We start from the raw sequence: 22,442 nt of genomic DNA, 5'->3' as shown, positions 1-22,442 counted from the left end.
CGGGTGGCACCACTGCGCCGTCGTCGCCGCCGCCGCCGCCACCGCCACCTGCCGACCAGTGTTATCAGTCAGCCGCTGTCGGGTGGGCCGCTTCTGAATTTTTTCTCTGCACGAAATGCCCATCAGATCGCATGCGATTTACAATGGTTTTTTTGTTCCCAGTGTTTACCGCATAATTACAAAATTGTCGGTTACCCACATGTACACTTACGTGGCTGCGTATATTTTTGCGCGTTGTTTCGACGTAGACGAAAACTGCGCACGACTACATGTCTGCGTATTACATAGGTTCTATTTCAATAATAATAACACCTAATTCAAATGTTAACGTTAGTTAATATAAATACTAAATAGCGCCAAGTAATTGAACAATCTGTAGATCCCAAATAATTATAATAAATAAATTAAAACACCAGATGCGTTATAAGCCATAGATTTGTTTTAAGTAACTACGAACAAAAAATTGTTATTTTAAAATCAATATACTTCCCGTACTACAGTATGGGTAAGTAAAAACGATAGGTACCTATCAAATTAGCGTAATGGTTAGCAATTTAGCACAGCACAAAATTATGATAAAATATATAAAATCTTCAATCTATAATTATGAATAAAAAAAATTACAACATGATCATTCGATTAAGATACCTAATTTTCTTTGTGTAACACACGCGTAAGTAGATATAGGTAGTAACTAGTGACTATTAACTAGTAGCCAGTAGGTATCTACCTATAAACCTATAATACACGAATAAAAGTTTTTATTCCCAGCATACCTACCGATTGAACTATTGTGAATTTGTGAAGCTATGAGAAATTCTGAAATCAATTTGAAGTTTTTGTAAACACTAAACTCTACTCAGAAATCTAATTTTTCATATTTTTTTTTAAAATATGTACATCAATTACGACAATATTGTTATTTTAATTTTAGAGCGCTTTTTAATGGATATTATATACCTATTACCTATATAGACATACGTTATAGGCTTATAATAGCTAATAAGTATGTTATATTAAAAATGATATGTACCCTTCCCCCCTTGGGTACGCCATGCTTGTAGTGCAACGAAATTTCGACAAAACAAGTTTTGCCGTCTAGGATAAGCTTTGTATACTTATATTTTGCATTAACCCCAGCCAAGTTACAGAAGACAGAACGATGCTACTTATTATGGTGTTCAGTTTCCCGATAGCATACGCTATTATCTATAGGTTACTATTGGCAAAATTCCTTGTAAAAATATCGATAGTTGCATACACACGCTTATTTATAATTTGTTATAGGAATTTAGTATATTTACGTATTACGTATAAATACAAACTGTTATTAATATAAATATAATTTGGCGGAATTGATAGATATATGAATTATAAACAGTAGCGCCGGAATCAATAAACCTATACCTTTTTTGAAAATTGAATGTGTCGATGGAATGTGGAATTAATACATTTCTGTAGAGTGTATACATAATATAGGTATACATAATATACCACAAGATGGTTAAAAAATATATTTTAATTGAGTAGTAGATACAGCCGATATAGATATAGGTACTTTGTGTATAATATTATATAATAAAATAATAAGTGCATATTTTTTTTAAGTGTTTGTTCTGTATTATATGTGTCATTACACATTATACTTATAAGGTTATACATAGTTATAACTTACAAGTTACAAGTTATAAGTGATATTTTATGCAAGTATGAAGTTATAAAAAAAAGTTAATGCATATTCTAACTTAAATTATATTATTTAAAAGGAAAAAATGGTATAGCATTTTGGTATTTTACTTTAAAATGAATGAAAATAACAACATTGTTTTGGTTTGTATACGTATAATTGATTAATTAAATATAGTATATAATAGTATATTTAATCAATGGTATAATTATTAATTAATTAGTGATAATATTATTGATATTATTTCTTAACAGTTAATAATAATTTTAAGATAATTTTTACACCGATAAGGTCAATATATTATTTTATGTTCAAGCGTCAAGCCAGGACAAGCACAGAAGTATACAGTAGGTACAGGCATGTATACAGCGGGGCTTTGAACCCCAAACCCTCCCGAAATATTTTCGATTAACGAGGAAAAAATTGTTTTGTTATGTTGCGGTACAATTTGTATTGCTAAATTTTGTAAACTCCCCCCCCCAAATTTTTTTTTGTATTCGTGCCTGAGTAGGTAGTTACTGCATTATTTTTTTTATCAATAATGAGGGCTCACAACTTGCAAGTATCCGCCCCTGGGCCGCTCCAGGTCTTATTCCGAGCCTGGTAACAATATTATCATTTATTATACCTATTTTATAATAAAATTTACCTTGAAAAATAATTATATATATTATAATAATTAATACTTTTATAAAAACAATAATATCGCTGTATGAATTGTTAGTACAACTGACCGATGCCAATTTTTTCTAACTAGTCAAACAAGCTTTATCCATTTTCGTGCAGCATGTGAATCATCAACGCCCAGTATAATACAGTGCACCATAATATTATTGCAAGAACGTGAAAGTTTAATAAACACTACGTACCACTACGAACATTTTTTGCGCATTATACAAAAAATGTTGGCGCAAGCGTGCAGCAGCTAAGATATAATTTATAAATTTGAGTGTATAACATAAAATCAAAAATGTCTATAAATTATTAAAAGAAATAATTTAATATACCTCAAAAGAATATGGAAAAATATTACAAGTATAAATTTAAACCGCTACGTATAGGTAACCGTTCTGCAGTACAATCGGTGTCGAATGTTCCTTGTTATTGATTAAGTTATTGAAATGGATGTGTTAAATCTTAATTCAATTCAACGATCACTTTATTCGATGAATAACAATTCTGGGCGAAGACAGTCGTATAACTTTTTGATAGCCAGGGTTACTAAACAATTATTCTAATAATAATATATAATAATTTTAACAAATGTTTTTTTTTTAAATTCCTGATTATTTTGAAAACAACTGCAGATGTTTACATTTGACCTAGTAAATACAAACTATATCTAATTTTCTACATGGAACCACGCTCTGCAGAGTTGAAAATCAAAGCAATTTTTTCTATTATAAAATATCAAGAAAGTGACAAAAAAAGTCATATTAATTTGTTATTGTAGGTAATATTATGAGCGATTAAGGTTCAAATTTTGATAACATTAGATTAAAATTTTCAATTATTTAATAATAATTTATCCTTAGCTGATTTTTATTATTTTGTTGTTATGCGAAATCCAAAAAATATTGACCGTGGAAACTTGAATTATTTCACTGTGAATTCAACGAAATTCATTCTGAAAATTTGGCAATTATTTTGTAGTTAAACATGTATAACATTTCCAAATTGTATAGCTAGGTAATTATTTAAGGTTTTAAAATTTAATTCAAGTTTCTTATAACTTTCTCATACTGGAATCTAATTATATATATAAGCACAATTTTTTTAAAGACATTTAGGGTTCAATTTTTTACAATATCGGATAAAGAATAATAATAATTTTAATTATTTTGTTACAATTTAAAAATATTATTCGTACAGTAGTGTAGTCCACATTGAGTTTTTATTTATGTTATTAAGTTTTACTAAAAAAAATTATTTTGTTTAATTTTAAGCTGCAATAGCTTTTAGTAGGTACTTATATATCACGGATCTATACGCACTGGTTTATGATAAATCGGTATTAACTAAAAATTAATAATACAATAACATGATATATACCTGTATGTACAATTATAATAATTAATAGTAGTTATTATAATCAATTCAATGATTTCGGCCAAAATTAATTTAAGTAATAGCTACCGCATTAGTAGCGCATTACTAATAGTAATATAACTTATGCTATATAATATTGCAATATAAATATATAATACAATTACAATATATTTAGTAAAATACCAAATGCAGGCTGACAAACAGAAGACTGTCTCTCTGTTCAGTATTTTATTTCGTTTGCAACGATTTATCATTCAACATTCAATTCAATTTTAACAAAATCATTACAGCTATAGTGACTTACTCAAAAGCGAGGCACACTCGACACCTTTAATAACTGTATACTGGAGAGGAGTGGTCACCTATCTCATATCTGCCCACTTTTTTATGATCATTATTATCATTGTTATTATTACTTTTTTTTTTGCATTGCTATTTTTAAAACATTGAGGAATTAAATACTTTATTAACATCGTGATACTAATAAGTATATAAAAAAAAAAAATCACATCATTAACAATAATATTAGTTATAGTAGGTATATTTTATGTAGGTATACCTAATATATATGTTCAAGCAACCATAATATAGATATGATATCTGATAAATAGTATATAATAAAATCTTATTTATTTTATAGTTTCCAGAAGAAATATTCGAAATGCATTTATTCCTGCATACTATATGTAGTCATTTAAACGCAAATGCGAGTGATGAGTGTTGGGAAAAATACTAAAACTGATAAAATCATAAACAGCTTGATTTTTAACTAAGATTTTTTTTGCGTAACTAACGTTACGTGTTACATAATGTGGTTGAATTATTGAATGTTTACGAATGGATACTGTTGCTAGAAAACCTTTATGTACCTAAGCGATACTTCAATGTTATATGGAACAATAAACATTAAGCATTTCCCTTGAGATTGCACTGACGATACTAAAATAATATATAATACAATATTTATTATACCGCATCGAATAGCACAATACATAGATACCTATAGCCCTATAGGGATGTTTATTTTATATAAAATAAAAATAGAAAAAATCATTATGAATAGGGCATTGGAGAGCCTAATGGCAAAAGTGCAAACCATTATTAGAATATATATGCACACGTAAAAATGTCGTATTCTCAATAAATAATAAATAAAACATATTTATGTTGCGATTTTCAATATTTGTATAAACTTATCGACTATTATACATTTATACATACTATACATTATAATTTTCTCCTGTCCTTTTTTGGAATTAACAAGTAACTACCTATTTATGTTATATTGTTATAATGTTATACTTATAGTTTATACACTTATACACTTATATCAAAGTACGTGAGGATAGATATTATTCCAAAGTATTTTTATACAACGTATTCACTGTTAAACTTAACGTGATCAGTATACTTCGACGACCTATTGCCTATTAAGGATTTTTAATTGGACGACATCGATATGAATTTAGTGGACAGTAGCCCAAGGTTAGATCGATATGAATTTTTACCGATATACATTTTGAATATATTTCCCTTACATTCTTACAAACTGTTTTATTTTATTTTCCAAGCAAATATTTTTTTTTAAGAATTAAAATTTAATATTGAATGAAAAAATAGGTGTATATTGTTACCATTGTGATTTGTTATTTCTATATATTAGGTTATAGGTTTGTCAATAGATGTAGATAATCCTAGATACTATATATGTATAATTTCTGTTGTATAATTCGGCAAACTCGGGCAAAGTTAATAGTTACACTTAAAACTACGTACCAATGTCCAATAATACTATAAATTCACTGTTATATAGTTTTACATATAAAACTATAAAATAATTATATTTAAAAACTAATTGGTATTTAAAAAATAAAATTACAATATTATATAGGCAACAACAAAAAAATCAAAATTCAACGACAGTTTACTTACCATTTTTAATCATATCTTCATTTTTAAATTACTACGTTAACTGGCTAAGTTATATATAATATTATTCACTAACTGATGACGATCAAAATAATAAATGATGCACCTGCGCATATATCGAGCTATATTTATAGATATTATTCACAAATCATAACGGATTTTAATTTTCAACTAAACTTATAGGTAATTACCACATTTTTAAACCTTAAAAATCTTTACGAAATAAATTTAAAAGGGATAAAAGGTAGAGGTGTAAGGGTTTAAAAGTATATATTATCGAGTGCGTAATATAATATGCATCAGAAATGTTTGCAACTTCTTAAAAGGTAATAATAATAAATAATAATATTATTTATTATATTATTATATCTATCTGTAAATCTGAAGCACGGTTTATACGTTGACCTTTAGTTAAATGATTAGATAACGGCACCAATAAAATGGCTAGGTATGATCAGAAAAATATTACACTGTTCATTAAGTCGTAACACAAATTAAAATTATCAATAATCAAATGATAAATAAAAAATATGCTAAATAAATTTATTCCATTTATTAAACACAAAATAATTTTAAATTAAAACAATCCGGGTCACACTAATACATCATAATATTATAGAAGCAATAAAAAAAAAAAAATAAAAATATTTTTTTTTATTGTTTTTTAGATTGAAGAAACCGGTAATAAAAATAAAAAATCAAACCAAATTTAAATATACAGACAAAAATGTTTTGCATTTGGAAAATCTCGTTCATTTTTTATAAGTTCAATTTTTATGACATTGGAGATTTCCCCATAAATAACTATTTATCCTCAAACAATTTTTGGTACTTGTTATTACCACAGATACTTTAAATTGTTATCAAATGTTTATGTAACCATCTTTATATACCTGATAATATTTTCGAAATATTTCGTTTCTTTTTAAGTTCTTTATAAATAATTGGAATTTGAATTGTTATTAGTTTTATTTCTATAAATGTTAATGGAAAATTTGCATTTGATTGAAATTGAATATAAGATCCACATCAGTTTTTCTTATAACTATTCAAAAATATTTAAAATACATGGGCACAATTTATTTTTAAAAGTATTCAATGTTCAAATTATGATAAATTATTCGTCGACAGTTTGAAAATTGTTTTTCAATTGGTGATAAAATGTGCAATTTTTATAGCTAATATTAAGAATTGAATAAAAAATTCAGTTTTAGTAAAATTTTTCTCCAATTCGGACAAAATTCCATATTTAAACTACGAATGATGATTTCCATAATAATTTTGTTATAGCATTGATTATAGTAGATAAAAAATATTCTATTATTCAGAATTTATTCTATTCTATAATTAATAGTTATAGTTCTAAACCATTATCCGAAAATAAAACTATTACATATATTATTTTATTTTATACACACAATATGAATTTTAAATGCAATGTTTTTGATAAAATAACTTTAACCTATTGTAAACTAATCATAAAATAAATAACTACTTAATAAAAGCAATATAAAAAATACTTCATGAAATATACTTAGTAATGTATGCTGCAGATAGACTGTCTTCAGTCAGAATCATTTTTCGTATACAATGAAATATTAATTAAAATATTTAAAATACCCATCACAGTGACTCATTTAACATCTACCAACTAGTACCCATTTGTCCACCTTTTTTAAATTTTACATTAGCAACATGAAATATAGTTTAAAAATGAATGATTTAAGCAATAACCATTGCTCTTTTACTTAGTACATTTAAAATAGTATAATGTATTTAATAGATATTTATAGTATATTTTGTAGTTGTTTATTTATTTATTAACTTTATCAACAAAAAAAAAATATTCATTATAAATGTTGACTATCAATGTATATCATTGACCAATTAAATGATGAACAAAATCGTTAAATATTTCCATTTAAAATATATTTATAATACGAAATTTACAACTATATTAGACAAATATTGAGTTTATACTAGGTTTTTGTATCTCGTCTACAAAAAATGGATCTATAGGCTGTATACCCCTGTAAGTTTATTGTATGTGTATTGTATATACATATGTAGTTAAAATAATTTAGGAAATTAGGATAAATAAAGATTTAGGTTCCTATAGTTTTACTTATACAAGTTATTACTTATTATAGAATCTTAAAACATTTTTCCACTGTTCCAGTTATTTCATTACGAAATTTAAAATAAAGTAAATTAATAGTAACCAAATAACACATATTTATGAAAAATGTTTTATACTTATATTCATTAACTTTCAAGTGTTTAAAATGTTTAAATAAATCGAAGTACTTCAATATTACTAATTGCTTGATACACAATAATTAATAATTAAATGCATGTATTATTACGAAGTAACAAGTAAATACACAAACACAGTTAATTATAAAAAAAAATAATTTGAAATAAAAATGTAGGTTTATAGGTTCATCTACTAATTAAAAGTGAATTCCATTTAATAGTGTAACTGTGTAAGATTAGCTATTGGAAAAATATAATTTATAAATACCTCAAGAGTTAATTTGAAAAAATTATTTCGTACTTAGGTACTACGTAAACAGAAAATGATAAACATTTCTGTATTTACTTATAATTGTACCAACGTCTGGTTTGCATCAGTAGTCGTTTTTAACAGATTCCAAATAAGGAACTATTTTTGTACGGCCTTTAAATCTATCAATAATATGAGCTAGAGCTATAAAAGCGGCATCAACATTAACATTCAGATAAGCAGATGTTTCAACAATAAATGGTATAGCTTTCTTAAATTCATTATGAGATACAAGTTTTTGAATTTCTTGAACATATGCTTCATTGAATTTATCATTTTTTGTAGTTACTAATACCACGGGTTTTTTTGTGTTTTTTATATTTTTTAATATATTAGTTACAGTTTCTAGTTGTTTTACTATACTACGACCCGGTACTACACTGACGTCAAATACGCATAAAAAACCATCAACATTGAATTCACCGGGAGGTAACACTTTTTGTTCATATTTTTCTTCAATACCTGAAATTAATGGAATGTGTTAGGTACTAAAATATTGAAAAAAATACTTTTTATTTAGTCTCGACAGTTCATATAAGATGACTTATATTATTATATATTTTATTTTTATGTTACATTATAAATAAAATAAAATAGGTAAATTAATTTAAGTATTTAATATTACAAATTTTAAATTATAAATACCTAATTGGCTTCTACATATATACATTAATTTTTCAGGTGATTCGATTTTAGTAGCCACACAGCGTTTGATATATGGGTCCATTTTAACTCCTTAAACAATTTTATCAATAGTCATTTAAAAAATATAGTCATCATAAAAGATAAATAAAATAAAATATACAATTTTAAAATTTTTCTGTTAGATAAAATGCATGTATAATATTCATTAATTATAATACTGACCTTTAACAATAATTAATATTATAAATAAAAAAATGATGAGCCACAGTTCTAATCAATAATAATTTAACTCAAGATTTTTAAAACCATTTAATTATTATTAAAGAATTTCAAATTATTAAAATAAATATTAAATATATAACACGACTTGATAAGCCTTTAAATATGTTAAGTAAAAAAATGAAGAAAGCATTATAATTTAGTTGGGCTAACTCTTTACTTTCTAATTACATTACTGATTGAGTACATGATATCCATATTGATTTGCCACATATGATTAGATTACTGACACAATGATAAGAAATAATCAAATAAGGTTGATTAAATAAGGTATACTTCCCTATAGAGGTATACATTTCTTAATTTGGCCTTGATATATATATCAAGGCCAAATATATATTATAATATAAATTGAATAATTATATAAAAAGCTCTGGACTCCCGGTAGTAGAGTGGACCAGACCAACACTACTTTTATACCTAAGCGGCTATATACAAATATCTAAAACTATAAAAGGGTTATTTACCATTAAATGGTTCAAATGTTGAATCATCTATAAATTCAGTTTGTTCAATGACACGAAACATGTAATCAGTACCTTCTTCTGTTGTTTTTATAACATCTCCCCAGTATAAAAAATTGTCATTATTTACAACTCGTCCACTAAAATCAGACTAAGTATAGAAATAAAATTATGTATACATTTAATAATAAATAAGTAATAAATGTTCTGTCTATTTTTTAATTCGCGATTGATAATCTATACATATTTAAATTATTACATTGCTTAATAAAGAAATATGATCATCTTTGAAGTCATCCGATGATAATTTTATGAATCTGTTACATAGACATGATTTACCAACTCCCACTGCTCCTTTTTCTTTCTCTGCGCCAGAAAGTCCCACAACAGCAACATTAATACAACGTGGTATAGCAGTTGTCTTTTCGTATTGTTTTTTCAAACAACTATAATAAAAACCAATAAAATATAACTTTTAGATAAGTAATTAGTTAGATAATTAGATTAAGACATATTTCATAATAATACTTATTCAATTAAATAATATATTGTTTTAACATATAAATAGGTACTTATTTTCAATTACCTATTATACTTGTATTATACGTGAAAAAATGTTTGTTATAAAAGTGATAATTTTAATAAAATATATAAAAATGTGTCATAAACACAAATATAATAACTATTTGCTTTGTATAGATCATATCAATTATCAATATTAAAGCAGACAGAAAAAAAATTGCTTTAAAATGAATAAAATGTGTTTAATTTATATTTATTAGCTATTAAGATAATATAAATATATGTATTTTAAAACCCTTTTAATATTATAATTTATACTTAAAAAAACTATTACGCTAATTAGTAAATAATGTAAATATATGAAATTATTTAACTTAACTAGATTTTTTTTTCAATGGATAAACCTCAAATAATTAAACAAGTTTAACGACTTGATGGTCATACGTGATGTTTCAGTCTTACATCTTTATGTACAGCAAAGCTAAAATTTGCATTCAGAAGAAACAATTTTGTGTTGTTGGTTTTAATATTATACAGTAAATTAACTTAAACAATTTAAAAGTAATAATATAATCTGTATTCTCTGATCAGTTTCTTTTTTTAAATTTTAGTTTTAAATTGGTTTATAACTTTATAAGAACTCAAATACCTATGCAATATTTTAATATATTAACATTTAAAAATTCCTCGTTTTAAATTAAAATAATGATAATTGTTAAAACCCGATGATAGAACATAGATATTATTCTTACCTTTAAATTTGACAACAGGTCAATTTACTATAATAGTAAAACCAACAACACAAAATGGATCCAAAAAATGCAAATTTGCTATGTTGCATCTTTACAAGACAAAGACAACACATGTGGGCATCACAACCATTACGTCCTCAAGCTTAATGTAAGACTAATGACTATTATACCGATGTATAATCATATCATACCAATATATTTTGTTGTCTTTGAGACGTCGGTAACTCATAACAATATTTTGTGCAATAGTATAAAATTGTTGTCTTTAACTGAAATATATTATAGTTATAAATTATAATATATGTACTAAAACGTATTAATAATTAAATTACAAAAATTATAAACAATAATTTATTACTGATAATTGAATAAAATTAGAAAAATTTCACAATTTTTTATTATGTTTAAATTGTACAGTGTACAATGTACACGTATATATTTACAAATCAACTAAAACAAAAATTATGTTGAACGGACAGTACTTAGTGATAAAATGAGTGTAAATGTGTATTCACATTGTTTAACGATTACACCGTTTATCACAGATTATGAATCATAAGTCATAATTCACCATGACGCATCATTTTTAACATTATTATACAGTTTAAATTAGTTGCTTTACAAACAGGTAAAGACGTAAACTATAATAGCATTATTATTTTTTCTCGTTCTGGGTTTTTTGGTCGCCACTACTCACTTGGTATTATTGCATAGTATGTATTGAACACAACAATGATAATATATATGTAGAATGATATTATTTTAGTTTTAAACATTTAACTATTTAAGAGGTTTAATTTTATTATCATAGAATTATTATTATTTCATTTTCATTTATTATTTTGAGATCTAAACTAACGGGTTTGGGATGTTTGTGTCATTGTTCACACGGAAATATCTTGGTAAGGCATCTGATTTTTAATTTTTATCTTTAAAACATTATTTCTGTGTATTTTATTTCAAAAACCATGAAAAGTTAATCAGATTTACGATTATGAAAAACGAATTATTATTATTATATATGTTTTCTTTTATATAAATATATTAGTAATATATACATAATACATATATATTGTTATATATTTTGAAAATAAAGGTTAGAATGGGGAATATGGTATCTTTTTCATCCCACCCACATTTGTTTCAATCTGACACTGTCAGATAACGCAAATGATAATTAATAATTATTTGTTACGCGTTGCATCTAAATCAATTTTACAACATTTTATAATATTATAATATTCGCACTTTATACTGTTAAAGTATAGAAAAAATCCATGATATAATAATTGTACTTTATTAGCATACTTAATATATACTATAATATATTGTATAATTATAAATTTATAATGTATATCAAATTATAATTCACTCACACAATAATTATAATTAACTTTTTCACTCCAACCTATATCCTTCATATAATTAGTGATCTAAAAACTAAAATAATGTGTAAAAATGATACAAAAGTATGCAAAATTTAAATCATCCATTCCATATGAGTTTTTATTTTAAAAGCTATTGCCTTAAATAATTAAGCTCAACTAACTTCTGTATTTTGACACATGTTGAGTATACATAAAGGTACACGCTCTGAATAAGACTACCGTGAGTTCTGTAATACATTTTAAACAATAAGCCATTTTAAATTTTACATTGCTAGCTACTAGCAGATCGTAGATACGTTAAATTAAAATAATATTATTTTATTATAGCACATTCAATACTTATTTTTTTTATCGAATTCTTACTACATTATTTTTTCGAAAGCTATATATCCGTGTAATACATAATTTTTATTATCGTTAACTACTTTAGAAAAAAATGTGTATAGGCCCTAGGCACTATAAGCCTATTCAGTGACTCGGAGTATATGTATTATACACGACATACATACACATAAACACGAGTATAATGTTTATGTTATACTATATCTCGGTCCTAGGAGAGGTCAACGTTCTACTTATGCAAAATTAAAATAAATCCAAAATTGTATTAATTTTACCAAAATGTTATACGCAATAACAGCTGTAATAGTATAGGTACAACTGATATTAATTTCATAATGTTTTACATTGAAACCCAATAACACGGATTTTTGTACCAACTATTATATCTTTTTTCAAATATTTTATTTTTCATTAAAAAATATTTAATTGATATTAAATAATGATTTGCTAATTAATCACAAAGGCTCAACCCCACGCAAAGTTATCAAGGTTTCCAAGTTCGTTCGCAGAAATTTTCACTAGGGGTGGTTTTGAAAGTTTTATAAAGTTTTCTACAACTGCATGTCATATAGTAATCCGAATTGAGAGATAAAATTGTAATAGCTAAAGCCATAAGCTATAAAATATTGAAGACTCGTGGTGTAGATTATACTTATTATAGATATTTGATACACATAAAATAACATGGTAGTTATTTATAATTGAATAAGTATTGCAATTTTTAACACATTTAACATTTAAGATAGGCCAATATAACTACTGCTAATTCAAAGATTGTATCTATTAATTTTTTTAGTCAGATAATATTTCACTTAACAATGAATATGTCCGGGAGTTCTAAACAAAACTATAGTTTTCGATTTAAATCAAAGCCTCAAAGGCTATTTTAATGTTTTATGTACGCCGTGATAATTTTAATTGTGTCCGGATGTCTCGTACAGTTGTACCCAACGAATTTATGAACAAAATCTATTGTCCCGATGACTATGGCCGGCATGTCAATTGGTGTCTGTTCAATAATTTCAATGATTATTGTTATCTCAACGATCATCAACTTAATTTCTGACGATATGAGTGCTCGTAGATATATACCGACGTTTTGTTTGATGTAGCATATAAAAAAATTTGTTTACTTATTGTCTTTGTCATTTCTTTTGTGTTTGATGGGGTTTAATATATTAACTTCTATCATTTATTTCTTGTTTAGAAATCTTTAGCGTGATATAATTTAAAGTGATAAGTCAGCTAGATGTTTTACATTTTCGGAAAATTATTTGTAACACTATAGACATTAGCCAGAGACATAGTGTAACTCCAAGGAGACTCAGGCAAGTACCTATATAGCTATAATAATATTTAAAATATATAGTATAATTGTAATTGATATGCCTACTAGAAGTTCATTCATATACTTACTGGATTATCGTTGACTTGACCTTATGATGGGTTATAATATTAATAATTATATTATCTATCATAAATTCAAAAACAATAAGTTTCAATTTAAGTTTTATGCGTTGTGCATTTTATACAATCTTAGTTCGTAGGAACTGTCGTTTCTAATTAATGATTATACATATATAAAATTATAGATTTTATAAATCTATAACCAGTCCTGATTTTGAAAATCTAATTCCACTCACTACTCAGTCCACATTTTTATTATCATATATATATATATAAATACATAATAATATAATATTATGAAACCTTTAAATTAACTATATCTATTAATTATTTTATATTAGCTAATACCAATATATATGAGTATATGACATATCAATAGTAACAATAATAATAATTAATATATGTAATTATAAAATCATGGCAGATACATTATTTTGATAAGAAATCAATATTTTGTGCAAGTTTCTGTATAGTAGTTGTATTCACTTAATCGTGATTCATACACTTTGTACTTAGGTACCTATGATAAGTATTTTCTGAGCAATATAATAATTCATTAAAGAATGGAATACTGAACAACAACAATGTCGATGACGTATTAAGTTGTAATTAATACATAACTGTGCATACAAATTTGATAAACGTTCCTATATGGATAATATTAAGGTCTAAGAACAAAACAGTTACCTATCCAATTGAATTTAGTATCACATCAATTAATGTATACATTCAAATATTGTATTTAGTCATTTTGGTATATCAATAAATCATATTTTTCATAATATACATAATAAATAATAATAATAGCTACTTAATTTGTAACAATTGACACAGCGAAAATTGTTATATATCGCTATTATAGCTAGTAGACGGAAAAAAACCACAAAAATAAAAACCAAATTTTTATATTTTGCTATAATTAATAAATAATAGGAAATAAATTAAATACAGGAAAAAATCAAAAGAATTTAAAACTATTGTATAACATCATATATTATAAATTAAATTAAATTAGGAAAGCAGTTCACGTCCGAGCAAAATAATGTCAGTTTTGAAAAAAGTTGGACAAAAAGTCCGGATAGGTTATAGATACGTTTTAAAAAATTGTAAGAATCATAATTTGATCAGTCGAATAAAGTAAAAACAATTAATTAGCTCCAGAACTCCTCGTAGTCTTTTTAATCTTATTCGTGGCTTTTGCAACATAAATTTTTGCTTGTTCCGCAGGGTACTCGTGCATATAACATTAAGTATTGGATTTTTGTAAGTATAGCGGTGTGGAGAATAGCTGGGCAGTTTAGAAAACTCTTTTTACTACATCTCCCGCGTGTTTCATAACGAACATAATATTACTTTTAAACATTACTTTGTATTTTCCTTTATTAGAGGTAATTATTTCCATAATTAAACAAAAAAAAAAAAAAACTTGTAAATGATATATTAAAAGTTTAAACTACTTTCAATACAACAATTCGATGATATTAGTTCGATTTCCAATGTTATACTACTAGTATACTATACACTGTGTAACAACTAAATATTCTAATAATTAGCCACTAGGACTAGGTAATACCTACAATAAAATGATGCACGTGTGTCTGTATTATCTTAACAGTCTACATAAGTCAAAAATTGTAATAAATAACCTTTTTTATTATTAATGGTAGTTCTATGCCTCTATAGTACCTTTATGGCTAAATATACGTACTTATTACTTATATACATATTATGGTCATATATGGGTACAAAGATATAAGATATAAATTATAAGATGTTAATTGAATAATGTTACCTAAATTTTCTCAACACAAAAATACTATTCCCAAAACAAATAGTATAACAAAGTTAAGCTAATTTTTATTTATTTTCAAATACAAAAAATATATATAATGTATATATTTTTTAATTATTCAAAATTTACAAATTTGGTTACTAAAGTATTCAACACATAGAACACTTAGGTAGTTGGATTATTGATCTAAATTTTTAATTAGAAAATTAAAACTTATTTCTAATGAAATATGACATAATATAGCAAAATATAAAATTTTATTTTCATGGCTTTTTTATCTTTAAGGGTTTTTTTTCATGGTCTTTTTCTTTAGTTTTTTTTCTTGGTTTTTTTCCCGTGATTCCTATTAGCTATCTACGTTCTACAGCCTAGTTGTTGTAAAATACTTAAAAAAGATATGTTTCGTGTTTAATTAATACATTTTTTTTTTATTTAATGAGATTTTAACATGTTAATTATAATATCTCGACAATTACTGGAAATAAATACATTTATATACAATTATATTATACTAGAACGCCCATTTCTTGCGCAATGCAAGAAACTACAACACATGCTAATAATAATAATTATATTATCATAATATGATAATGATTAGTGTATATTTTTTTTAATTTTTCAGATAGAAGCCATGAATATTAAACTATGTTTTATATCAACGGTAAAAGCATAAATTATAGATAAGAATATAAGAAATATAATATTTTACTATCGTACCAAGTATCATTATTTTCGTTTTCACCTTTTCAGGATTTTGGAATTTTCATTTTTGAAAGTATTTAATATTTTGTCATTTCATTAAAAATTACAGAACTTGAAGTGACTGAAACTACAAGAACAATTTAAAAAAAATGAAGCAAAGTAATAGAAAACTACAGTAAAAAAATATATTATATTAGTAGCGACTACCTACACTGGTAGTTACCTGCGATATGTGGTTATAACATATATTTATAATAAAATAACTAATAATTAATAAAAATTATTATTTTCCTAATTAAAAAATATACCTAATGGTTAATATGATAATTGATAAATATTAATAATAATAAATTAATAATACATTTTGGTGGGAATATTGTTGTTTAAGCACCAAACAAAACAATAATATTAATTTAAAATACTGAATGTAGATCTACCAACTTAAAAATACTGAACAGCTGCTTTGTTATGCTATCAGCTGTTATTTGCTATCAGTGTTTTCAAATTGTGTAAGTATTTACCTTATAATTCAAAATGAATAGTTCGTAAAATATTATATTCATATATACCTAATTAAAATAATAAAAATGTTTAGATATAAAAAAAGCCATTAAGTAGTTATTCGTTCTGCTTTACAGTATAGGTTACGAGTATATCTTGTCAATTGTCAATGAGTAGCAATATCTAATAGCATTTTTACCACTAAAAATAGTATCTTCAGATAGAAAAAAATACACATCAATACATTCTTAACTATGCCCAGAATCTCAACAATAAATACTACGTATTCCGGTTTTCTAAAATATCACATTAGTTATTGAGCCTTTTAGGTACTCGTGATGTTAACAGGATAATTAATTTGAATATATAAATTAAAGATATACTAAAATTACATAACAAATAACAATGGATATATTAGAACTTGTAGGAGAGAAAGAGAGAGAAATTACTAAACTTGGCAGTAAAAACTGTAGGTTAGAACCAGTTAACTCAAACCCTGAACAAAATACTAAAAACTGAAGATGGCCCCCAATCTACATGTTTTAATACAAGCCAAATCATATCATACTTACCTCATTTATGCCCACCAGACTTAAAATTACAATGCAATACAATATGTTTATAATATCTAATCGTTTCGAAACTAATAATATCATGCCAACATGGATTTTTCTAAGTACAAACCATTGTTTTTTTTTTTACCTAAGTATACAATATAATTTATAATTATGGATCAGTTAACAATATTCTCACCTGTGAAAGTTTCACAATCAATTAATGTCTTCTTGTAAAAATTTAAATAATATGTGTAAATTAAAACACATGTTTACTTAACGGGTCTTAGACAGCAAGTATACAAAAAGTAAAAGGTATTTTAAGTTATTTCTTTTTATGATGATCTACCTGCATCTAAAAGGTACTCAACTTGTAAAAGTTTTTAATAAGATTATTTTAAAAATATTCTGGGGTTGGAAAATTTAATAAAAATGTAAGTAGGTAAAAGGTAATTCTTACTTTAGTTCAAAACCATTTTTTTCATAATGATTATAAAATGTATTTAAAACTAATTATTGATTTTAAGAAATATAAAAATATTAAATATATTCATTAAATCAACCTATACATATTGTTTAATTAGTTTATAATTCATATTGGGTTATAACAAATTCGAGTAGATATATGATTAAATATTGTTGTTAATTTTCATAATAATATAATTATTAATTATAATACATATCAATTTTGGTAGTCTTTAGATTGGTATAATGGATTACATCAACATATTAGATTATCATATTTTAAAATGTATTTAAGTTATTCTTTACTCCTAAAATGTGATCTTGTATAATATGATTGCCTGATAACTTATATTATTTGTAGATACATAATATAAATATTAAATAAGTTGAGTCGTTAAAAAGTTATATTTTTTTTATTAACTTAAATTAACAGTCAGAGATAATTCAGTCCATCTGAGTGATAATAATATAAATTAAATAATTTTAACCGTAGTATTATATACATTTATATTTTATACCAATACTACCAATTACTAATTAGTATCTCTTTTCTAGCTCAATAGACTATCAATAGTAGAGCGTAAACTACTTACTATATAATATTTAATAAGATATAAACACATAAATATCTGTAATTAGGTATGTCATAAAAAAAAATTCTTGTTACTTGTTAGTATAAAATATGTAATTACTATTTTTAATCTATTTTCATGTATGAAATACAATACGTCGAAACACGTTGTAAAGAATTATGACACGTAGGTGTCTAACGTATACGATATATGATATAATTTAATAATGTTTGACAAATTATCAGTAATTGTCTCAGTTTTGAACTGTTTATCTAACTATATTATAAAGTAAAATAATTATCCTATTTGAACGTCATAGTATTTTTACGTAAAGTACCTATCTGCTAAAGTATTCGATCATTGAAATATTTGAACTTAAAGCAATAAGGTTATACACTAAAATTTGTTTTCTGAACTATCTTGTGTATAACTATAACTAAAAAGACACGTTCATATGTACAAACTAGGCAAAATATGATAAGTAATATAAAGATGTCGCAAGAAATAACCAGTGGTCGAGAGTAGCATGCTATAATTGCATAGCGATGCTACACTAGCTTGCTACTTTATTTGTAGCGATTAACATAGCATCGCTATTATGACATTACATAGGTACAATGTAGCGATAAATAGCTTAACAAGCAAGTTAGTACGATTAGTGAGAGAAAATTATTATTTGTTGCTACTTACAACTCTACGTTCCTACAACTTATTTAAGAACAATTAAAATATTTAAAATTCTAAATTCCATATAGTTAAATAAATTATATACATTGTTTAAAACTATATGATGTTCAATGCAAGATAATACAACACATGATAAGTATGATATTATGATAATGATAACTGTACTTTTTAATTTTTCGAGTCTAAGTTATTAATATTTAACCATGAACTAAGATCTAAAGTAGCTTAGTTCATAAATTTAACTAACTACGTTTAATATATCAATAATATTAGTTATTACTTATTAGTTATTACCAAAAAATAATAAAAAATATAATTATAATATTATATTACCATTATATTTTCAGACTTTTTGAATTTTGATATTTGAAAGTATTTAATAGGTACTTTGTCCTTTTAATTTCAAAACATGAAGTGACTAAAACAATACAAGAATTGAAAAAAAATGAAAAAAACTATGCTGCAAAAAAGTAAGTAGTAAATCGCTACATTCAAATAATAATGTTTGAAGTAATGTGCTACAATTAACAAAAAATAGCTGAGCACTATAGTCTATATTCTATAAGTATAAATAGTTAAAAGTCAAAACCAAATTACCATATAGATAACTGCATAGCATTATGTGATGAGCTTTAAATAATACTAACAAATAAATTGTTACTGCGCGCTAACCTCTTAATAATAATTGTTATTAATATTATAAGTATTTTAATATACTTTTAGGTTAAAAATCACTTAAGAACTATTTACTATGGATATACATTATGGAATGCATTTTCACGTCACATGTGTTAAAGACAACATTAATATTTTATCTTGACATCCTCTTTAGGATATACCATACACTATACACATAGGTTTATTACCTATAGGTACATAAAATGTATTCCATATGATTTTTAATAAATTTATATACACATAATTATAATCTTAATGAAATTATCTTGAAGTCTAGAATACATTTACAGACATAATTTAATAGAATATAATATTATTAATATATAAGTATAAAAATATAAAAAATAATTGAATAGCTTCCGTTGCTTGTTATTTTTAACCTGTGTATATTATGTTCACCTCTCATTCCTACAAAAATAAATTTCAAAAAAGTGGGCAAATAGATAACCACTCTTCTGTACAGTAGATGATTATATTGTTGTTGAGTGGGTCACTTTAATGGATTTGATGTATTTGAATTCAATGATAAATCACTGCATACTTAAAACGATTATGAGCGGAGACGATAAGTCAGCCTATATTAATAAATAAACTATATATTTTATTATATTCATATATTATACGTACATAATTAAACTTTGACCGTGAAACAAGAAAGAATTGATATAAAATACGGCGCTATAGGTATAGATTACTGGTATGACTATTGGTGACTCGGTTCTATTGTATCTCAATTCATAATGGACAAAAATCGAAATACATTGCTTTTTTAACTAATTTATCACACTTATTATGATAGCATAAATGTATATTAAATATAATTGTTATTAAATTTTGCATTTTTTTCTACTAACTATAACAGACCCAAAAAACATACATCATCCTAAAATCAATAAATGCATTGTTCCGCTTAGAATCTAAGAACAAAAAAGGTAATAATAGTGTCTAATTTTAAACTTTATATAGGTAAGCTATTTGTATAAATAGCTAAATATAGTCGTATATAATATTATATATTGACATATTGTCTTACCGTATAACACCGGTATATAGCAAAATTAATTAATATTGACTAGAAGGTAGGTTAAGTACCTATAGCTAATAAAAAAAATATAAATTAATTTAATCATACCACGAGAAACCAATATAGAAAAAATTAAAAATATTATACACAATGCGTACATAATTTTAATTGTAATCATAGCGTTAAAACTATATCTCTCATTTGTATTTTTCTATTTAATTTTATAATACTCGTGTATTTATAAAATTAAATAATTAAAATAACAACTATAGTTAGTACACGTATAAACTATACATTCAAGAAATTGAGCTTCCTAGTGTAATATAGTAAAAAATTAATTGGAAGTTAAGACAATCAACAACAATGACTGATAAATATAAATGTGAACAGATTTCATATACACATACATACTATGATATTAATAACAGTTATTAACCACATTTGATTATTTTTAATTGATTCCAACCTAAAAAGTGTGTACTGTATTCGTATCTATATGCATATACTAAAACAATGTTCGTCTAGCGTCCTACCGAAATGACTCAAAAATATATACCCAGAAAGATATCTGTAAAAATAAAATTAACATAAGTATATTTTCGAGCTGGATACAACTTTTATTTTTTAGAATGATTTTCGTAAAACTCCATATGTGTCGTTACCATTGTTACTTATACTAAATCGACGTAAAATAATTTATGGTTCATTGTTTTTTTTGCCAAAAACATATTTATGGTTTATAGATTTTCCTTATTGCAGAAGAAAAATATCAAGTACCATATATTTTTTTTTGAAATATAATTTATAAATAGGTACTTTATTACATATTGTAAAATGAATATATACAATTTACCTATTTATAAGCTTTGGTATTACATATTATAGGTACAAATATTTTTCTTAGCAATAGCGTCCAGATTAAATATCAGCTACAAGTTACAAAATCCGACATAGGTATTGATTGTGTATCGTTGGACAATTTTCAAACTTCATTCAGCCTGAATTTTGTTTCAAGAAATGGATGGAACATAAAATAGAATAGTTTCCCCAAGTGTCAAAGAAAAATAACATTAGGATAATATAATTAATATTTCATTAATATCGAAAACAGCGTAAATATATTAATTGTGAACTATGTTTTTTTTAATACCTATCTATAAATAATAAATTAGTTTTAAGGATGATTCAATAAGGTAATACAGTGAGGGAATTTTTATAAGTAATTTTAATTAATTTTTTTTTCTAAGATTATTAAATTATTTACAAGCCAGAATAATTATAACCTATTTTTTTTTTATTGTTATTGCTAACATCATCTACATAAAGTTATTAAATCAGTGATCAGTCACATATGTTTTTGAAAAAGAATTTGGCAATGTTACAGATATTTTTGTAATCTGTTGCTGTACATTGATGTATTATAAGTATAATATAAAT

At 24.7% G+C, this 22,442-nt stretch overlaps 1 protein-coding gene across 1 annotated transcript; it reads right to left on the bottom strand.

Annotated features, from left to right (window-relative positions):
* Nucleotides 1-7,572: 7,572 nt before the first annotated feature.
* On the bottom strand, nucleotides 7,573-11,364 carry LOC132918093 (rho GTPase-activating protein 190-like). The gene is made up of 5 exons (XM_060979179.1): nucleotides 11,085-11,364; nucleotides 9,879-10,065; nucleotides 9,623-9,770; nucleotides 8,877-8,966; nucleotides 7,573-8,693 (listed from the first exon to the last, which is right to left on the bottom strand). Exons 1-5 carry the CDS (start codon nucleotides 11,120-11,122, stop codon nucleotides 8,296-8,298), a joined length of 861 nt encoding a protein of 286 aa, XP_060835162.1. The 5' UTR covers nucleotides 11,123-11,364; the 3' UTR covers nucleotides 7,573-8,295.
* Nucleotides 11,365-22,442: the final 11,078 nt, after the last annotated feature.

This window comes from Rhopalosiphum padi, chromosome 1, assembly GCF_020882245.1.
Source record: "Rhopalosiphum padi isolate XX-2018 chromosome 1, ASM2088224v1, whole genome shotgun sequence".
Taxonomy (NCBI): domain Eukaryota; kingdom Metazoa; phylum Arthropoda; class Insecta; order Hemiptera; family Aphididae; genus Rhopalosiphum; species Rhopalosiphum padi.
This window is presented reverse-complemented; position numbering and strand designations above follow the sequence as displayed.

Excerpts from the sequence above, each read along its gene's own strand:
- LOC132918093 (XM_060979179.1), bottom strand. The coding sequence starts at position 11,122 with ATGAGTTACCGACGTCTCAAAGACAACAAAATATATTG. Across the intron at positions 8,967-9,622 it reads AACATTTGAACCATTTAATG|GAGTTAAAATGGACCCATAT; the intron begins GTAAATAACCCT and ends AAATTGTTTAAG. Across the intron at positions 8,694-8,876 it reads TATATGTAGAAGCCAATTAG|GTATTGAAGAAAAATATGAA; the intron begins GTATTTATAATT and ends CATTAATTTCAG.